This window comes from Haplochromis burtoni, unplaced genomic scaffold, assembly GCF_018398535.1.
Source record: "Haplochromis burtoni strain Fernald_Lab_line unplaced genomic scaffold, NCSU_Asbu1 Contig_62, whole genome shotgun sequence".
NCBI classification, from domain to species: domain Eukaryota; kingdom Metazoa; phylum Chordata; class Actinopteri; order Cichliformes; family Cichlidae; genus Haplochromis; species Haplochromis burtoni.
In genome coordinates, this window is record NW_024582423.1 from 1,897,930 (window position 1) to 1,915,876 (window position 17,947).

The following is a 17,947-nucleotide window of genomic DNA, read 5'->3' on the forward strand; positions in this document are numbered from 1 at the left end:
CAGGCTGTGTTGAAGAATAAAGGTGGTCATAGCAAATACAGATTTTCAAGGTCTTTATAATTGCACCAAGTCTGTTTTTCTCTTATATACTGCATTTCCATGCTTGTTTGTCCATGTTTTAATAAGTAACTAAGAATCCATACAGATACACGCAGCCAAAGATGCCAGTTTTGTTTATGATGTTCTTGTTGTTTATTTCCCTGTTTGCACCAGAGAAGCTCCATCATAGAAAATAATTGAACACCTTTAACGACTTTCAGCTCTTCTTCACACAGTCTTTGAACATTTAACAAGTCCAAAATTGATGTGGCACAACAGATAAACACCGGCCACTGGCATCAGCGAATCTCATCTTATCAGTCAAAACAAGGCGGGTTCCGATGCCTGGCCAATAAATCGGCAACTGATCCTGAGCTGATGGTGTATCATTAACTTTTTTAAGGCATGTATCCATGAACCTAAATGCTTTAACCAAATAAGCATTTACAGCTAAGGAAAAAGTCACCGAAAATATTATATTCCATCCTACAGAGGGCAGTGCCTAATCTCATGCAGAGCCATTCGACAGCAGAGAAATGTCACTCAAAGCCACAATCACCAACATTATGATAGTGCTGACAAACCAGTCATTTCCACTGAAACCAGAAGGCCATCCAAAAACTCCTTGTTGACATAATTCAGTGTGGATAACACGCAAACTGACTGATTGAGTCATCCAGCCAGTGAGACCCCAAAAAGGCTACTGAGCAGAACGGCATTCAAATGTAGACAAACTGAGTTTCTTTAATGAATCCACACATACCATATTGTAATCTTCCTGCACTATGACAAAAACCTTCTCTGCTCTTCAAACATAGACTCACACATTATTTCAAAAGACTTTTGCCAGCTTACAGAAGCTTTAGTCTATTAATCAGCATGAAAATAACAGCACCAGTAACCAAGATGCAATTAAATCCACATTACAGGTGGTGTGAATGAAAGCACAAAGAAAAGCACGAGAGCTGTGACAACTCTCCCCGTGATATCAAAAGCTAGTTTCTTTATTCTCTACACACACCGAGATTAGATGAGAGCTGCTTTAACGGACAGTCATACCAACAGGGAAGCATTACATCCCAGTGGTTTTCATCCACATGAAAAGTAGAGCACCGCTGAGAGTGGCAAAAGATGAGGTCTTCAAATCATACGCACACACACAATGCCTTTCTTCCTGTGACAGCAAACTCCCGTGTCATCACCCAACGCCGCAGGAAACAGAAGCTTTATGCTCCATCAGGGTGTCAGCATCCACTCCTTACGCATTTACTGGATATGGTGCTGCTGTAATTAAAGTCCCCTTTCAGCACTCCACACACCATGACCTTTTCCATTGCAAACACTCATTGTCTCAGTTAAACCCAAGGCCTCTCTATTGGGACATAAATGGACATTTTAAGCTGCTGAAGAAGAAAAATGGATTGAAATAAATGTGTTTAAAAAAAAAAGAAGAAGAAGTGTGGCAGCCTTGTGTGAAAAATGAGGCTTGATGGTTTTTCACCACCATTATGAGTGGGTGTAATCTGCAACTTTGGCAATAAAGATTTGAAGAGACGGAATACCCATGACAAGTGCCATCATAACCTGTAATCAGAAGATATGCAAATGATAGAGATGTTTCCCCTGATACTGCGGTGCCAGTTGTCTTCTGGGTCCCCAGGAACTCTCCTGTCAGCGCTCAAGTAGGAGAATAGGAGTGATGACAGAAAGGCCTGTTTGTTTAACATGTCACTGGAACAGCAGTGCTGAGAGGGGGAGAGCAGATGGAGGAGAAGAGCAGCAACGGATTTCCATCTAGAAAAGAGCATTGTCCTCTCAGTCGCGAAAAGACACTTGAGGCGCAGAAAAGGATCACAAAACGCTCACTGCGAGCAGATGCCGAAAGGTTTGCCATCTTACGGTGATGCCACACACCCGGCGTGTCGATCAAAAAGTTTGCAAGACTATCATTCCCTTTGTTCTTCCATATCAATAATGCACAGCAAAAGACACGCCATTGTACGCCGCAGTTTCCCTCCATCACTGGCTGCAGATTAAAAATGTGCGCAGACACAACGCGTGAGCCCCGTGTCTACGAAATGGCACCCTATTTTGTTCTCATTTAAGCTTTTTATATTCAGTAAGAGGGAGAGGTACAAAGGGCCTAAAGCTGTCTTGGGTCATTAAACCCCACATTTTCTTTCTTCATTCAGAATGTGTTTTCTGGCAGTTACAGCAAGGAAAGCTGACAGATTAGACAGGGAGCTCCTTCACAGGCTGGCTGTGGGCTTCAGGAGGGTGGGCTGCAGCGCGGGGCTCGGGGCAGCAAAACCACGCCTGTCACCGTTTGATGGGCCAGTGCAGAAGTGCAGTCATAGGGAGGTATGATTGATGATATTATGTACTCACACAGGATCTGAATGCCAGCACACTCCTGTGATTTAATCCCTGTTCTTTCATCAAACATCGAGCCACAGCAGATAGACTGCACTCCACCAAGCCCTTCTTTCCCAGAGGCCAACACTATGAGTGTCAAGGCAGATATTACGAATCTTTTCTTTGAATCATGAGTTGTAATTTGTACAACTATTCATTCATAATCAGCAGAGTGGATTAAAAAAATGTGAGTAAAAGAGGCTAAATTCTTTTTTAATGTATCAAAACATCAACCTATACATTTTTCATGCAGGAAAGTTTGCTTTCACAAATGCTCTACCTTAATCTTTTATTAAACACACTAATTCAGAGGACAGAAAAAAAGCATCAAGGAAATTAAAGTGGCTGCTGTTTTGTTCTGCACATAAAAAAAACCCTTGAAAATCTATTCCGGTTTGACGAGACTGCCCCCTAGTGGTGAGTCGAGAGATTTAATTTCTGCAAAGCAATATTGTGTAATTTTTAATACATTGACATAAATCCCTTTGTTTCCTGTTGCAAACTAAGACACAAGGGTCAAATTATACATCAACATCACGATGAACAAAAGCCCGGGCACGAGAGTGAAAACTGTCAAATGGCAGTAAATCCAGGCTGAGCAGAGCTACACAGATTAAATGAACCATCCCCCAAGTCAGACCACAAAGAGTTCATTGTACTTGGATAGCGTGTAAAAAGGAGGCGAACGATTTTGGCAGTGATTTTCAATTATAGTTTGGTCTCAAAGGCCTCAGAGGTTCTGTGAAATTTCTCCCACTGTACGAGATGCAAGAGAGAAAAGTGACACCATAAAGTCAAGACTACTGTTACAGAAATTTATAATATCAAGTGAAATATATCGGACTAGCCGGAGCACACGATCACAACAACAGAAGTATAAAAAGCTACAGTAAACAATAGGTGTGTTTAAGGCTGCACTCAAAGTCCACAGACAATGGGACAGGACGCACACGTTACCGACATAATAAGAAGTGACAGTGTCAGCTCTCACTGCAATGACACACTTTCACAGAGGAGGAAACCTACCTGAGCAAACGAAGACGCACAACCTCAGATCAAAGAAGAGGTGGCCGCTGATGCATCATTGGTAGCGACAAATTATCATCAATACCACTCTACCACATTATCATCAATCTCTCGCTGGAGAGACAAAAGTATCTCTGCGTGCTAAATCACGAAATCGATGCATTTCTATCACTGAGAGGAATTGGTCTGCTAGTGATCTCTGTGGCTGAGTAATGTGAAATCTATCGCAGGTTAGTCCACGTGGCTTGGACAAGATCAAAGACAAGACCCCAGAAAAGTTTGTATTGATCAGAAGCCACAAGGTTGAAACTGAGGGAGTGGAAACGTGATGGGGATTTGATACACTTTAAACTAAAGATAAATGATCTCATTTATGTGAGCAAAGACAGCGATGCAATGAAAATATAACTATGTGGCTACTTCATTACCAGCTGCGCTGAAAAAGCTGCCTCTGCTGCCAGCGGTTTTTATAAAAAGATGTTTTTTAAGAAGCACATTTGGCACGTGACAACATTTCAATCTGTGCCGCTTAGATAACCCAGTTTAGATTTAACCTTTGATGACACTCTATTTGTGCGCTAGTCAATGATTTCTATTAAAAAACATAAAATGGGAGATGTAGCGTGAACAGTTGTTTGGTTCACTTCTTATGTTGTTTTATTTTGCAATAAATAAAATAAAAAAAGCCCCTCGTTCTGACAATCCACAGCTTTTTAGGCTGTTGAGGTGCACTTACCTTTGGCCACTTGGGATTAAGCTCACAAGCTTTCTCAGCATCTTCCAGAGCTGCTTGGTGTTGGCCCAATTTGAGAAAAGCCGCTGAACGGTTACTGTACAGGATGCAGTTCTGTGAGTCGACCTGCAGTGCATCACTGTACAAATGAACGGCTGCCTGAAAGTCACCTCGCTGACACGCCTCATTGCTCTGCTGCACTTTCTCCATGAACTCAGCTTTGCTCAGACCGTACCTGGCCCCGTCGTCTCCAACGCACCGGATAGGTCTGCCCGCTGTCTGAGAACCGAAGATTGAAAACTGGAGAAAAGGACAGGGAGCAGCCGGAGAGCTTTGATCAGTCTGACTGAAAAAAAACCCACAACACTTAACCAAGAGGAATTCCATTAAGCAGAGACCTCGGTGAGTGTTTTTCCAAGGCCGATATTTTAAGCTGTCATAGTCGGAAAAACACAAGTGAAGCAAATTTCATTAATGATGGCTCAGTTCCATTAAGTGTCCTGCAAGGCCACGACAGTGAGCCAACACGCACACTAAAAGGACCTTGGAAGTGGCTCATTTAAATGGAACACAGTCATTTTTATTGTGATCAATTACACCTGTGCTTTTGCTCCTGCAACATGCCAGAAATGTCTGCTGCCCACTGCTACCACTGCAGCACTGAGAACATGCACCTGAAGCACAAGGGACCGTTAATGAATGAAATGAATATGAAGCAGGGTGTTTTTGAAAGAGTGCATGACCCAGAGTCTATGCCAAACTCCTGTGTGCCAAAATAAAATGCATGTGCTGTGGTATTTGAGCTCAATAAGCCCTTTTCACGGCAGATATTTTGACGTGTCACATCAGGACATGGGTGCAATTTAGAACATTACTGCCAGCTGAATTGCAAGTGAGGCTCGGAGCCTCATTTTTGTGCATGCTAGCTTAGCGATACGGCCTCTGGAGAAACTGCTGTCTGTGATTCTTCCTGCTGTGTCATGTGTTGCGAGGTTGTGATCCTGGTAGTATGTAAATAGTGCAGCTTCAACTCTTGCAGATGTGTTGCTGCAATATGACTCAAGTCAAAAGTTGACACAGCATAGGGGCCAAAGTAAAACACTTTATAAGGCATCTGTTGTTTTTACAGTTTAAATAAAGGTTGTACAAAACAATCAGAGCTGTGCAAAACCATTGCAGACAACATTTTCTGTCTTTAGCTGCAAACTTTAATTATTTCTGCACATATGTTAACTTTAAATGAAAGCACAGTTTGTCATGATGTCACTCATTACCATGTAACCTTTTATCTTCAACTTCCCAGAGTCCACAGCTGTTCTTCTTTCACACTTTTTTATTACAGCGTTACACATGGCGGTTTAAAGAACAACATCACTGTGACGTTCAGCCTAATAAAGACGTCTTCACTGCACTGCAAAATTTCCTACCACAGCAAATATAATATATGTGTTAGTGCAAGGCTTTCTCCCTGTCCCTCTTTATTTTCCACTCTTGCACTAAAACAGCAGGAAGACCAACTGTACTGACTCAGATCTTACTAACTGCAACAAACCGGTAAGCATCTGATTGATTACAGTAAGTAGGAGAGCGTCGTGTCCGTTTAACAGGGACGGCTGGCTGAGTATTACTGAATCATGAAATTCATCTCGGGCTGCCTGGCTTTTGGGCTTGCTTCCATTATACCTCTTTCTCACCACACCTCCTCGGACTGAATTCTGGGATAGGGCTGGCTTGGTAATTACTTCCAGAGGCCCAGGGAGTAGAAGCAGCAGAAAAAAAAGAGTGCTTCTATGACAACCGTTAAATAACCTTTTGTATCACATGACAACAGAGAAAAGATCATGGTTTTATGTGTGTGTGTGTGTGTGTGTGGGGGGGGATCTCGTTTTTCTATTGCACCTCTAAGAGCAAATTCAGCACCTGAGGTTTGATAAATTCGCGTACGGTAAACCTCTGGAGGTTTTTAAAGATTTTTTCTTCTTCTTTGTCTTTCTTTTTTTGTGTGTGTATATAAATACATATAAACCATAGCTCACCTTTCAGAAACACACAAACAGGCTGAGTTTGTGACATCTGCAACACAACCAACACTATCGCCAAGCCTGACATTCAAAGGTTTGCTCCCAAAGGAGAGGCAGGAGAGGCATCTATTATGGATTAGTGCTTCCAAGGCCCAAGAGAATGCAGGTTTTGACAGAAAAGTCCGCTCTCTGCTGTCTAATCTGCTACAACATACAGAGGGGGGGCTGCCCACTGCATGTGGGCAGCACTGGGCAGGAAGGGTGGAGAGTTGAAAGCCTACATCAATACAGAGGACACCCTAACAACGTAATCATAAGGAGACAGAGATAGAGAAAGCAACTTATCTCTCCTACTGTAATGTAGTCCAGACTGCAGGATGGTCACAGTTCTCCTGGAGGAACTGTGTGGATTTTCTCTCGTTAATACACAGAAACTATCTGCCACTGTAAAGTCTTCTGTTCGTGCAAAACCTAAATAAATGTGCTCCAAGTTAATGTTGGAATCGAGCGATATTCAAATCAGATTTACGCTGGTTATTATGTGCACTGGGACAGCCCACACATCCAGTGTGCAGAACAGTGCTGTATGCATGACTGGAAAATCGATAGAGGTCTTTTACGAGGTTTTCACAGAATGGTCATTTGGTATTTCCTGTCCAGGACGCGGAGTAAAAAAGTAATCCGGGGGCAATAAAATACCAACAAGTTGGAAAATGACAGCTGGCATGACAGCCTACGAAAGAGTCGTTTTAGGGTTTTTTTTTAATATATATAATTTACCTTTTCTTTCAGAGTCGCTTGCTTCTCCATCCCGTTTGCCTGCGACGGGTTATCGCTCTCATCCCATCACACTCTTTGTTGACTTTGTGACTGTTTACGCAACGAGAACTCTTCCAAGCGTCGCCAAAAAAGTCCACGTTGCAGCGAAAGAGTTGACAAAGTGCGAGGAAAGGCTGAAAAACGGAGCTGTGTGGCTGTTCAGGAGAAACTTTTTTTCTCAAGGAAAGTGCGCCATGTTGTCAAATCTTTTCCTTTTTTCTTTTTTTTCTTGTCTTTTTTCCCCCTGTTGCCATAGCGGATTTTCTGAGCGCTGCTGCGCACAGAGAGGCAGGGAGATCTGCAGGAGACGGCGGAAGAAAAATCCAGATAATAATGTGTTACTTGGGACATTTTTAGGGGGGCATTTACATAGTAGAACTAAAATCAAATGTGTCGGGGTTTTTTTTTTGTTGTTTTTTTTGGTGAGGCCAGTAAAGTTCTGCTGTAGACCGGGGAGGGTAAATATGCATTCACCTTGTGCAGTCACCAGAGGCACTCCCTTCAGGTCATATTGTTGGGACTTCCGTGTAGGGCCACGTGGATTGGGAAATCGGTTTGAACTGTTTATTTGGCATTTGACTGTTGAGGTTGTGCTGACATGTAAATAATGTAATAATAGACAGTGAGGCGCTGATCAGATAATGCCATTAAAAAGCCAACAAAAATATAACCATTACTGCATGCGAGGCCTACCTAGGTTAACCCCTATAACTCTGTATCTGAACCCACTCAGTCACAACTCAATAAACTATAACCACAAATAAAAATGTTTCTTAACACTCAATAATACAGCTGTAGCTAGTCATTTTAAAAGCAACACCCCTATATCAGGTCAGACACAATCAGGTGGCGAAGCTGGGTTTACCTGTGTAACAATATTATTCCCTGTTTTCCAGAGATGGCGTTGATGATGAAGTTCACACAGTTTTTGTTTGCAATCATCAAATATCGATTTTTGTTTATTTGATGCATGAATCCAAAAGCCTTGCAGATGAAGTTGTAACACATTTTTCTAATACTTGTTTTAGTATCAGTGCAGTGTAGCATTGAGATATTATGTTACATTTTTAAATCTAGGGCTTGAAATTATTATATGAACATATGGGTAAATTTTCACTTATTAGTGTGGACTATGAGGAAATAAATATAAAGCTTTGACGTTGCACTCTTCACATGAGCAAATTAACTTAACAATCGCATCATGAAGGCTACTTTTTAGATTCTTTTTTTTTCCAATCAGATCTGTGGCTTAGATATATTTTTAATTCTCATAAAGACTGAAACTAAAACAGGACTTTTAAGTAATTAATTCATTATGTGCAATTCCTCACCAACAGATGGTGTAACAATCCTTCACGGAGAAGCTTTAGGCCTTTAAACAATTTTTAATCCTTTTCACTCAAAAAGAAATATTCGTGTTAGCTATTGTGAAAACTACCATTGCTGTGTTGTCCTAACTAAACATTTTTGCATTCTTGATTTCTTAAAAGCTTGGAGTTTGAATCTTGCTCAGTTTTGAGTATAAATTAAAAGTTGCAGTAAGGTGAAAAGTGTTGAGCTACCCATTTCTTTATCGTTTGCTAAGAAAATAGGAAATAAATGGAGCGATTTATTGAAACATTGAAAAAAAGACATGGAGATGCAGTATATAAGGTATAAAGAGACTTTTTACAATTGTAGCGCACTTGGTAATCAATATTTGGTATGCCCACATTTATTCTCTAACATAACTCTCTTAGACAAGCTTGAGTAATCTAAAATAGTTCTTCATGCTGTTTTTACTACACTGGCAGTGTGTTTGGCATCAGTCATGTTGAAAAATGAAGCCACTGTCATTCAAAATCCTTTTCAGATGGTATTACATGTTTGATCAAATTCTGAATGTACTTTTCTGTGTTCATAATTCCATCAGTTTCAACAAAAATCCCAAACATCACTGGCTGAAATTTAGCCTCAAACTATCCCCTACATATGAATGACAAGACCTGTTGACACCGATTTTCAGCCCAGTTCTTCTTTTTTAATCCTCTACTTGTTCAGCTTGCTTAAAATTTTTAAGGAAATGCTGCACACCATGCTGTGATGTTCCAGATTTTGGGCTAATAGCTCTTTGGGAATCAGCTTGTTGGTGCAAGAAAATATATATTTTATGCCAATCAAACTGTTGATTAACTCTCGAGAGCTATTGCTCAAGACAGTTTTTTAAATTACAATAAATAAATAAATAAATACAGTGGCTTTTTGCAAGTAAAATACAAAGAAATCAAAGGTGGCTCAAGACTTTTGGCCAATACGGTAAATTGAAGAACTTGTTAGTTTTAAGACAAAGAACAGAACTATAGTTTAAAATAAAGAATAGTCTGAAATTTGGTTATTTTTAAGGCCAATAACTAATAAATAATTAGACCTGTTTTGTTTTTTTTCACATATTTTATGGTGAACAGTTACACACTGAGTGAACTGTTTTACGTCAAATGGAGTTTTGTGCATCTTTACTAAATTTTCATGTTGGTGCCTAACATACAGTCAGTATACACCACATATATACCATATGTAACGGCCCTACAAACAAAACATACTAAATACAAATCAAATGCAGCTTAAATGTGGGTTAAATTATTGTTTTTCAGACAGACCTTATAAACAGAAACACAATTAATAAACATATCCCATCTTTATTAAGTGCTACATACAAGTACTTATAATATATTACAGAGAGTAAAATAGAGTTTAGGGTTTGTGAGCAGGTGGGGAAAAGGAAGAAAGGTCAGGAAAACTCAGGGTGAAGTTAAATAATGCCAAGCTGCTTTTTCAACTTGTTCAGTTGCTCCAAGCTGATGTTGTTGCCGCCACACACCACAATGATCACAGGGCCCAGGTGCTGCGGCAGCTTGCGCTCATCCCTCAGCCTTTTGATAATGCCACTGTACACCGCTGCCAGAGCAGCACCACAGGCAGGCTCCACCAGGATCTTCTCATCATCTGCAGAGGCAGAATATCAGGAGAGATCGGCGATCAGATCGGTCATTTCAAATCTGTTGTTTGTCTCTTCAGGTTGTACTCACCCACAAAGCGTTCAACAGCTTTCACAGCCTCCTGGTCTGTGACTACTTCTGACAGAATCGGGTGTTCTTGTGACAGTTTCATTGTCTGCGCTGAGACCTTTGCCACGCCCAGTGTGGTTGCAACACTGTAGAGTATAATACAAGGCCGCTGTTCACCACCACTCCAAACATTTGTTGACACCCTTATTTTATTTTTGTTAATTAGCTAATCAGCAGTACCTTGTAATTGCAGGTAAAGTCACATGCTCTCCAGCCTCCATGGCTGCATGGAGGCTATGTGCACCCATAGTTTCCATGGCTACAACAGGGACGTCAGCCCAGTTGGCGCGACGCAGTCCCTCCACCACCCCGTTCAGCAGGCCCCCGCCTCCCACTGACAGCACTATCGCTCCTGGCTTCTCCTTCAGGTCGTGCTCCAGCTCCTTCACCAGAGATGTGTGGCCTTCCCTTTGTACACAAACGCAAGCTGTCAGTTTCTAGAAACTCAGCACTGATTTTGCTTTAATGCACAGCAATATAGGAAATCTCTGCATGGTGCAGCCTGGTTTATAAAGCTTGGTTGTGGCATATGATTATCAAATGCCAATAATATACCAAGTAGCCCATAATTTCAATAATTTATGGTTAAGCTTAACACTTTGAATGTGACATCTCAAACAAATTAGTTATCTGACAACCTCCCCCAGAATAGCTGTGATAACATACATCTTGCCACATCATCTCATTTACTCCTTGCAACTGCTCTGTTCATGCATGATATGACAGGTGTCACAGTAACAGAAGGCTAATGTAAACACAGTCACAGCTCCGAGGATGCCAACTGAAGCCATCTTACCAGATGAGGGGATCATCAAAGGGAGGGATGTATATCCAGCCAGCATTGTTTGCCACAAGCTCCTGTCCGTATGCAATGCCTTCATCTACATTCTGTGGAAAAGAAAACATACAAATGATCTGGTATATCTCCCCCCCAGTTCCCTTCAATCAATGAAAACCATTTAATAGTCATCTTGTATTATAAATGTAACCTGTGGGTTAATAAAATGAAGCATATTCATTCAGAATCTACCACCCTCGTACATTCATTTGTTCTGGGAAAAAGTAAAAAAGTGACTGAGGAACATTTAACTAACCTTGCCATGAATGATAACAGTGGCTCCCTCGTCCCTCATTTTCTCCACTGTTATGTTCGGTGTGACGTTTGGGACAATGATAGTTGCAGGAACCCCGAGCTTGCGGGCAGAATAAGCTGCTGCCATGCCGGCATTTCCTCCTATTGAAACAAACAAACAAACAATTAAATTAGACACACTGAATGCATCAATATGGTAAAGTAGAGACTGTTGTATTCTCACCTGAACAGCAGACAAATCGCTCATATCCTCGCTCTGCCAGCTACAAGGAAACCCATAAGAAACATGTCAACACAGAATTCATGAGCCAGTAAACTGACCCTTGCCGGTTCCTTTCACTCCCGACAAGATCCTCTTTCAAATGCAGGGGAAATCAAATCATTGCCAGATAGGAATTACTCACCGTTTTGCACAGGTGACCGAGGCCCCTGATCTTGAAGGATCCTGTCGGTTGCGACGAATCCAGCTTGAGGTAAATAGAGGTCCCGGCCAGTTTGGTCAGGGCAAGGCTCTCCCTCACTGGAGTGGCCACGTGAAGATCCTGCTGGGTCTTCATTTCACTTTGGACCAAAGGGCAAGCAAAAAGATCAAAAATTTAAAACATCAACCTAAAAAAATTACAAAATGTCAATTCACAATGCGGTCATTTATACGAGAAGAACACAGGTTTCAGCTCACCTAGTTGTAGACATGTTTCCCTGAATATTACAGATCCTGTGGATCCTTATTCTTGTGTCTCTTTATCACTAAAATTTGTCAAATTTATGTAGCACTTGTCTGTGGACTTGACAAACCAAACCCATTTCTCAACCAATCAGCATTGCTCATTCAGACCAGACTCCTCCCAGTCATGATGAGGATGAGACAACCCAAAAGTGAATGACTTTCTGCATGCAAGCACAATTTTTGTGAAATGTGCTTATTATTATGTAATTATTATAACAATCTGAGAACCAAATCATAGAAAAAACACAACCTCCTGCTTAGTACTGATACAGTTGGGAAAGAATATTTAAAAAAAAAAAATGTCCACAAAGTAGATGTTATTAAAAACAGTTCCCCGTTATTAGATGCCTAGTTTCATCTTGTTCTTGTTTTATTTGAATCTACCCATGATGGATTTACTTTCTCTCTCCCATCTAAAGGAGTTGGACACAGTGCTGGCATCCCCAATCACCAACAAACAAAGGCAGGCACTGAGTGTGAGTCATTGTGTCACAACTGAATTTCCAAAAAACTGTCTGAAGACATGGTTACAAAACACAGTCATCAACACCCATTTTTCTTGACAGCCATCGTTCCATTGAAACAGTTTCTGAATCATTAGACACCCGCCTTTTCACCTCTTATTAGCACAAATCTCAGCTGTTTTCAGAAAAAACTCTTTTGAGCAGAAATTCTGCTGATTCATCTCTTTTCAGCAAAATTTTTAGCCTTTTCACCTCTTATCAGCACAATTCTCAGCAGCTTCTGCTCATTTCAGCGACCGTGGCTCAGGGGGTTGGGAAGTGCATCTGTAACCGGAAGGTCGCCATCTCTGTCCTGGCCGTTGTGTCCTTGGGCAAGACACTTTACCCTACCGCCTACTGGTGTTAGCCAGAGGGGCCAACGGCGCGATATGGCAGCCTCGCTTCTGTCAGTCTGCCCCAGGGCAGCTGTGGCTACAACCGTAGCTTGCCTCCACCAGTGTGTGAATGAATAGTGGCATTGTAAAGCGCTTTGGGTGCCTTGAAAAGCGCTATATAAATCCAATCCATTATTATTAGTAATTGTCAGTCTCTCCACCTTTTCATTGTGAGCAGGAGTTTGGCTCAGTGAGATGAGTAGCCGCCTTGAGACCCAAAGGGCCAGGTTCGAATCCTGCTCATGGGTTTTTTTTTAAAAACTTTTTCAGCTTTTTTCAGCAGAAATCTTCAGCGTTAAGGCATCCACACAGCATTTTCGCAAGAAATGCAAATTTTTCTAGTTAAGCAACTTAACACTCACCTACGAATCATTCAAGCACCTAACCAGTGTTGTGTGTTTACATAACAGACAGCTTAGCAAAAAAACTATTTTGAATTGTATGGTTAGGCACTTTGTTACTAGCAGCTGATTTTCCCCATTTGTAAGAAAAATGCCAAAGACAACACAGTTCGGCATAAAATAGCATTTTAAGGTTTAAGCTAATAACTTGGGATATCTGGGCATGGAGTGCAGTGTGCACACCATGCTACTGCACGTGTATACAGTGCATATTATATATGTATTATATTTGGTTTGTAAATTGCTTTGGTATAATATTTCAAAAACAGCATTTAAGCTAAGTTAATTTGGAGTTTAGCTACTTATTATGTTTCCATTACACCACATTTACACTCTGGTCTCCTTAAGTGAGTAATAATTGAGTTCCTGGTGGTGTCAGAGAGCCCCTTTGACCGCATGTTGTCCATTCACAGCAAAATCTTCCAAATACAAGCACCACACTTCAAATCAACTCCAGGCCTTTGATCTGCTTAACTGATAACAACATGACAAAGGGATTGCCCACACCTGTCCAATAAAGAGCCTTTTAGTCGATTGTCCAGTTACTTCTGGTCCCCTTTAAAAAGGGTGGCACATGTTAAGGAGCTAAAACTCCTAAACCCTTTATCCAGTTTTACTGTAAATACTCTTAAATGACAGCTTAAAGTTTACATTTACACATTATGTCCATGTCCATTATATAACTATTACTGGAATATCTTTCAGTAAACATAAGTAAACAAGTAAAAAAATAAAAATAAACATGTGTCAGTGTTCAAATATATATAGACCTAACTGTATGCCTTAAATTTGACCTAGAAATTTCAGCAAAGCAGCATAAAAGCTCAGTAAGCACTGACAGCACACAAAGCCTTTTGGGCTCTTCCTCAATTACACACATTGCTCAAGACAGTTTTCTTTGAATAGAACACACAATGAAACAGAATCCAACTATTGAGTCAGTTTTACTGTTTTACTGGCAGTTACTTAACTGCCAGTAAAACATACAAAGCATGTTTTAAAATAGACAAACCATGACGTCATGATGAGCACTAATTGTCAAAAGAGACTGGTAACAGTCACATTCACCAATTCACATCACCAGCACTGGCTGGTCAAGTATGAAAATGTGAGGGTTCCTGTGACCAATAACTTAAAGACCAATTAGTTAAAATGATAATTAGATCAAGAGCAAAAAAACAAAACAAAACAAAAACACAACAACAAAACCGTCAAAGAGTATTTGTACATGAAGACATTTCTTTATTGTGACACAAATCTCAAATGCCATCTGATTCTTTACATCTGTATAATCCATTTTTAGATATGTTAAGTTTCTGATGTGCAGAGGTAAGACAGTAAAAGTTAAGTTAATGCAACCATAAATAATTGTAATAAATATCAAGTAAATGTACAGCACACATTTTATCGTAACACCTCCTTGTATGGATATGTCCGTTTTATAACCTTTCCTACCCCTCCCAAGAAGGAGTAGTAGAAGAGAGAGCGTCCCTGTTAGCAGCGGTGTATCACCCTTCAAAAGGAACTGAACCAAAAACCAAAAAATTTGCAAGCAATCAACAACCCAATTAGTCAAATAGCAATTTTCGCTGTGTTTTTCAGTACTATCCAAGTAAAATGGCGATTTTACTCACACAAGAAAAACATGTTTCACCATGAGTAGAAGAAATTGAATCCATCTGAGTACAAGACAAAGGTGATAATAATATTATTGGTATTTCCAAAAAATTCATAAAAAATAACAACACAACAAACTGGATATCCAACAGACATCAGCTAGTTTGCTCATTTTAGAATCTTTTCTTGGAAGAGTAGTGCAAACCGAAAACCAAAAGTTATAAGGTGAAGTGAATTAGCAATTAATAAAAATTGCCAAACATAACTTTAGTCTATTTACATTTTTTTCCCCATCCTATTTATTTATTTTATTTTATTGTTTTTTAAACACAGCTAAACATTTGGTTATGGGTAATTTGACCAAAAGAAAAAGAAAAGAAAAAAGCAGAATGCTGTTAATTTCTCATTAAAGAAAACTATGAAAAGGCAGAACTCAAGTTAACCCGCTGCCCCTTCCTCGGTGTACGTGTGAAGATCACGTATATTGGGAATAGGAAACAAGGACATTCACATTCAGTAGAAGTTATTACACAATTACTCATGGGTTCCCTTCCTGCTTTCACAATGCAACATAGGTTTCACAATTTGTAATGCAACTTTATATAAAAAAAAAAAAAAAAAAAAAAAAAAAAGAGCAGGCTTCGATTACCATCGTCCAATCTACCTGACCCCTCGTTCTGCCACAGCTACTAAGGTATTAAAAACAAAAAAAAAAACAAAAAAAAAAACAAAAGAGAGAAATAAAATAAAAGTATCTATCTATTCATAAACTAATAGATTAATATGACTTTTTACATGACTTAAATACCCTCCCTTCTTGGATAAAATGTAATCAGTTTATATAGGCATAAGTTAGTTTGTCCATTAGGAGTTCATTTTTATTTAAAACAGGCAGTAAACTACATAATATCCTGTACAGCACTTGTTCACACCTTCTGCCTGCTTATACTTGACAGGTTCCAAGACTAGACAGCAATACAAATTTCTTTTCTTTTCTTTTTTTTGGGGGGGGAGAGTCATTGTACCTTAAACTCAAAAGCCATGATCATCATCTGATTTTCACACACAGCATCACCCTCTTGAGAGAGGCTCCTACAGCAAAGGCATGTTTCTGAACATCACCCCCACAGAGGGGTGGCAGAGGGAGGCAGCTAGGTTAAGCGTTAGGAGAGTAAATGTTTGTTTTGTGCCATAATGGCAATGCCAAATCCAGCGAGTCAGACCGAGATTACAGTGCTAAAATGTTAAGCAATCGTGAATTCAATTAAATTCAAAGTGCTGATCTCAAAGTTAGCCCGTAACGCTGCTAAATTCACAGAATTTGACTGAACCTTGTTAATCCTTCTGTTAAAGGAAAGGGGAGGAAAAGGTGAACAAAAAGTCTCACAGTTGGTTCACTTCAGCGTCGTCCTCAAACTCCGTGTCAGTGCCAATTCAGAATATCTTCCCTGAATTCCCTTGAAAAAAAAAAATAAAATAAAATAAAATACAATAACAAGAAAAAAAAAAAAAAAAAAAGCAAAACAAATCAAAATAATGAAACGTACAATTTGTGTAAACTGCAATATAAAGCAGGGATAAACAAAGCATTGCCACTGAAAATGTAATAAAATTAACTTTGTGACTTGTCAATGCAGCAGAGCATAAGGTCTGTCTCAGAGGAAAGTCCAGGAACTTGGGGATGAAGGGAGAAAAGGGGTCACGGGTGAGGGCGAGGTTTAGGGCACATGGGGGGGGAATATTCGGTTGTCAAGTCTTCTCAGCCGCTGAGTGGGTCCTCGCGGTAGTGGATGGCGTAGCGCAGTTTCTCCAGCATCACGTCCAAAGAAGTATACTGGGGCAGTTTCACCATGAACATACAGGTCTCCACCCGGATGTAGCGAGAGTCTGGCTGACCTAAAGGAGAAACAGGAGTTCATAACCCAGCACTTCTCTCCCAGTTATGCATGTTTGCCAGTTGTTAATGAACCAGAAGCCCAATGACGTGCTACGTAGCAGGTGCTATAATAAGCTGCCAGCTATGCAGGTGTACAGTAAATGACAGCAAGCCTGAGATTTTGAATGTGTGTCTGTAATTTAACATTTTAGAGTTTGCTCAAGTTTGCAAGAGAAGCTGAGATGATTTAACGTGACTACTTATGTCACTCAAGTCTGCTCGGGGCCTTGCTTAACCCTCAGATCTTACCTGCTGCTCCATCAGGAGGGGCGATCTTCATGGGGTATGGGGGAACATGAGCGGTGTCAGGCCCCCCGTCCTTGCAGGGGCACGTGAATGGGATGCGCTCCTGATTGCATGCAAACTTGATGAACTTGCAGAGCTCCTCCTGAGTGAACATCTCCAGGGCGGTCCAGAAGAACTCGATGTGCTGGTCAGTCTCCATCAGGCCCACCTGATACATTGTATGAGCCTACGAGGGAACAGAGCACATGCTGAAATTAAATACTAACCCGTGACAACACGAGGTGAGTGAAATCTCTCTGTATCTCTATATCTAGCATGAATCAATAGCAGAATAAAATAAATAAATAAATAAACTGCCTAGCCCGACAAAGAAACTTTAATGACAAGTGACACAGACATATCACTTTCACACAAATATATGTTTCACCTCAGTGTTGATTTTAATAGCAAGCTTTGATTTAGTTTTAGGCATCTTTTAATGTTTTAATAATTTAGGCATCTAAATTCTTCTCATTTTAGTTGACTATTTATCAAAAGGTTCTTGTAGACTAAATTTGAGGTTGATTTATTTGACTAAAATATAAAGTGTATTTACCAGCTAGAGTTGCTCACACAGTTTACGGCGTAGTTTCATGTGTGCAAAATGTGTCCATGCGTCTACTCCTCCCTGTCTTCCAAGTGTTGACATTTTGCTCCTTGTTTCACATTTTTATGAGAAACAAGGAGCCGAACTCTCCTGCTTTCTTCAAGGCAGCAGATCAAATGTGCACCTCTAACCTTACTGCACAACTAGATTACTTCTGACTGGATCACTTCCAAACTGGCCCGCCTTTATACACAACTTTTTTAGTTCTGATTGGATCTTATTTCTC

General features: G+C 40.3%; 3 protein-coding genes across 7 annotated transcripts in view; all 3 read right to left on the reverse strand.

Moving 5' to 3' along the window:
• Positions 1-7,349, reverse strand: part of LOC102289064 (tetratricopeptide repeat protein 28) — a 196,185-nt gene extending 188,836 nt beyond the window's left edge. For both annotated transcript variants that reach the window (XM_014333713.2, XM_014333712.2), the window contains exons 1-2: positions 7,015-7,349; positions 4,217-4,513 (exon numbers count right to left, since the gene is read on the reverse strand). In XM_014333713.2, the coding sequence (XP_014189199.1) occupies positions 4,217-4,513; positions 7,015-7,044 (327 nt within the window). In that variant the 5' untranslated portion in view covers positions 7,045-7,349. The remainder of the gene's footprint in view (positions 1-4,216; positions 4,514-7,014) is intronic.
• Positions 7,350-9,292: 1,943 nt separating this feature from the next.
• Positions 9,293-12,045, reverse strand: LOC102289779 (L-serine dehydratase/L-threonine deaminase). Its single transcript, XM_005922729.3, has 8 exons — positions 11,930-12,045; positions 11,655-11,811; positions 11,474-11,513; positions 11,252-11,391; positions 10,954-11,045; positions 10,338-10,565; positions 10,119-10,243; positions 9,293-10,035 (listed from the first exon to the last, which is right to left on the reverse strand). Exons 1-8 carry the CDS (start codon positions 11,941-11,943, stop codon positions 9,842-9,844), a joined length of 990 nt encoding a protein of 329 aa, XP_005922791.1. The 5' UTR covers positions 11,944-12,045; the 3' UTR covers positions 9,293-9,841.
• Positions 12,046-13,134: 1,089 nt separating this feature from the next.
• LOC102290079 (probable E3 ubiquitin-protein ligase HECTD4) overlaps positions 13,135-17,947 on the reverse strand; it is a 42,249-nt gene continuing 37,436 nt past the window's right edge. For all 4 annotated transcript variants that reach the window (XM_005922733.2, XM_005922731.2, XM_005922732.2 and 1 more), the window contains exons 75-76: positions 17,079-17,301; positions 13,135-16,789 (exon numbers count right to left, since the gene is read on the reverse strand). In XM_005922733.2, coding sequence (XP_005922795.1) covers positions 16,653-16,789; positions 17,079-17,301 — 360 coding nt within the window. In that variant the 3' untranslated portion in view covers positions 13,135-16,652. The remainder of the gene's footprint in view (positions 16,790-17,078; positions 17,302-17,947) is intronic.

What these genes read in the sequence shown, in the direction of transcription:
- LOC102289779 (XM_005922729.3), bottom strand. An exon ending in TCGGTCACCTGTGCAAAACG is followed by an intron (nt 11,514 to 11,654) that starts GTGAGTAATTCC and finishes GTTTCCTTGTAG; the next exon opens with CTGGCAGAGCGAGGATATGA. An exon ending in TTTGATGATCCCCTCATCTG is followed by an intron (nt 10,566 to 10,953) that starts GTAAGATGGCTT and finishes TTGTGTACAAAG; the next exon opens with GGAAGGCCACACATCTCTGG.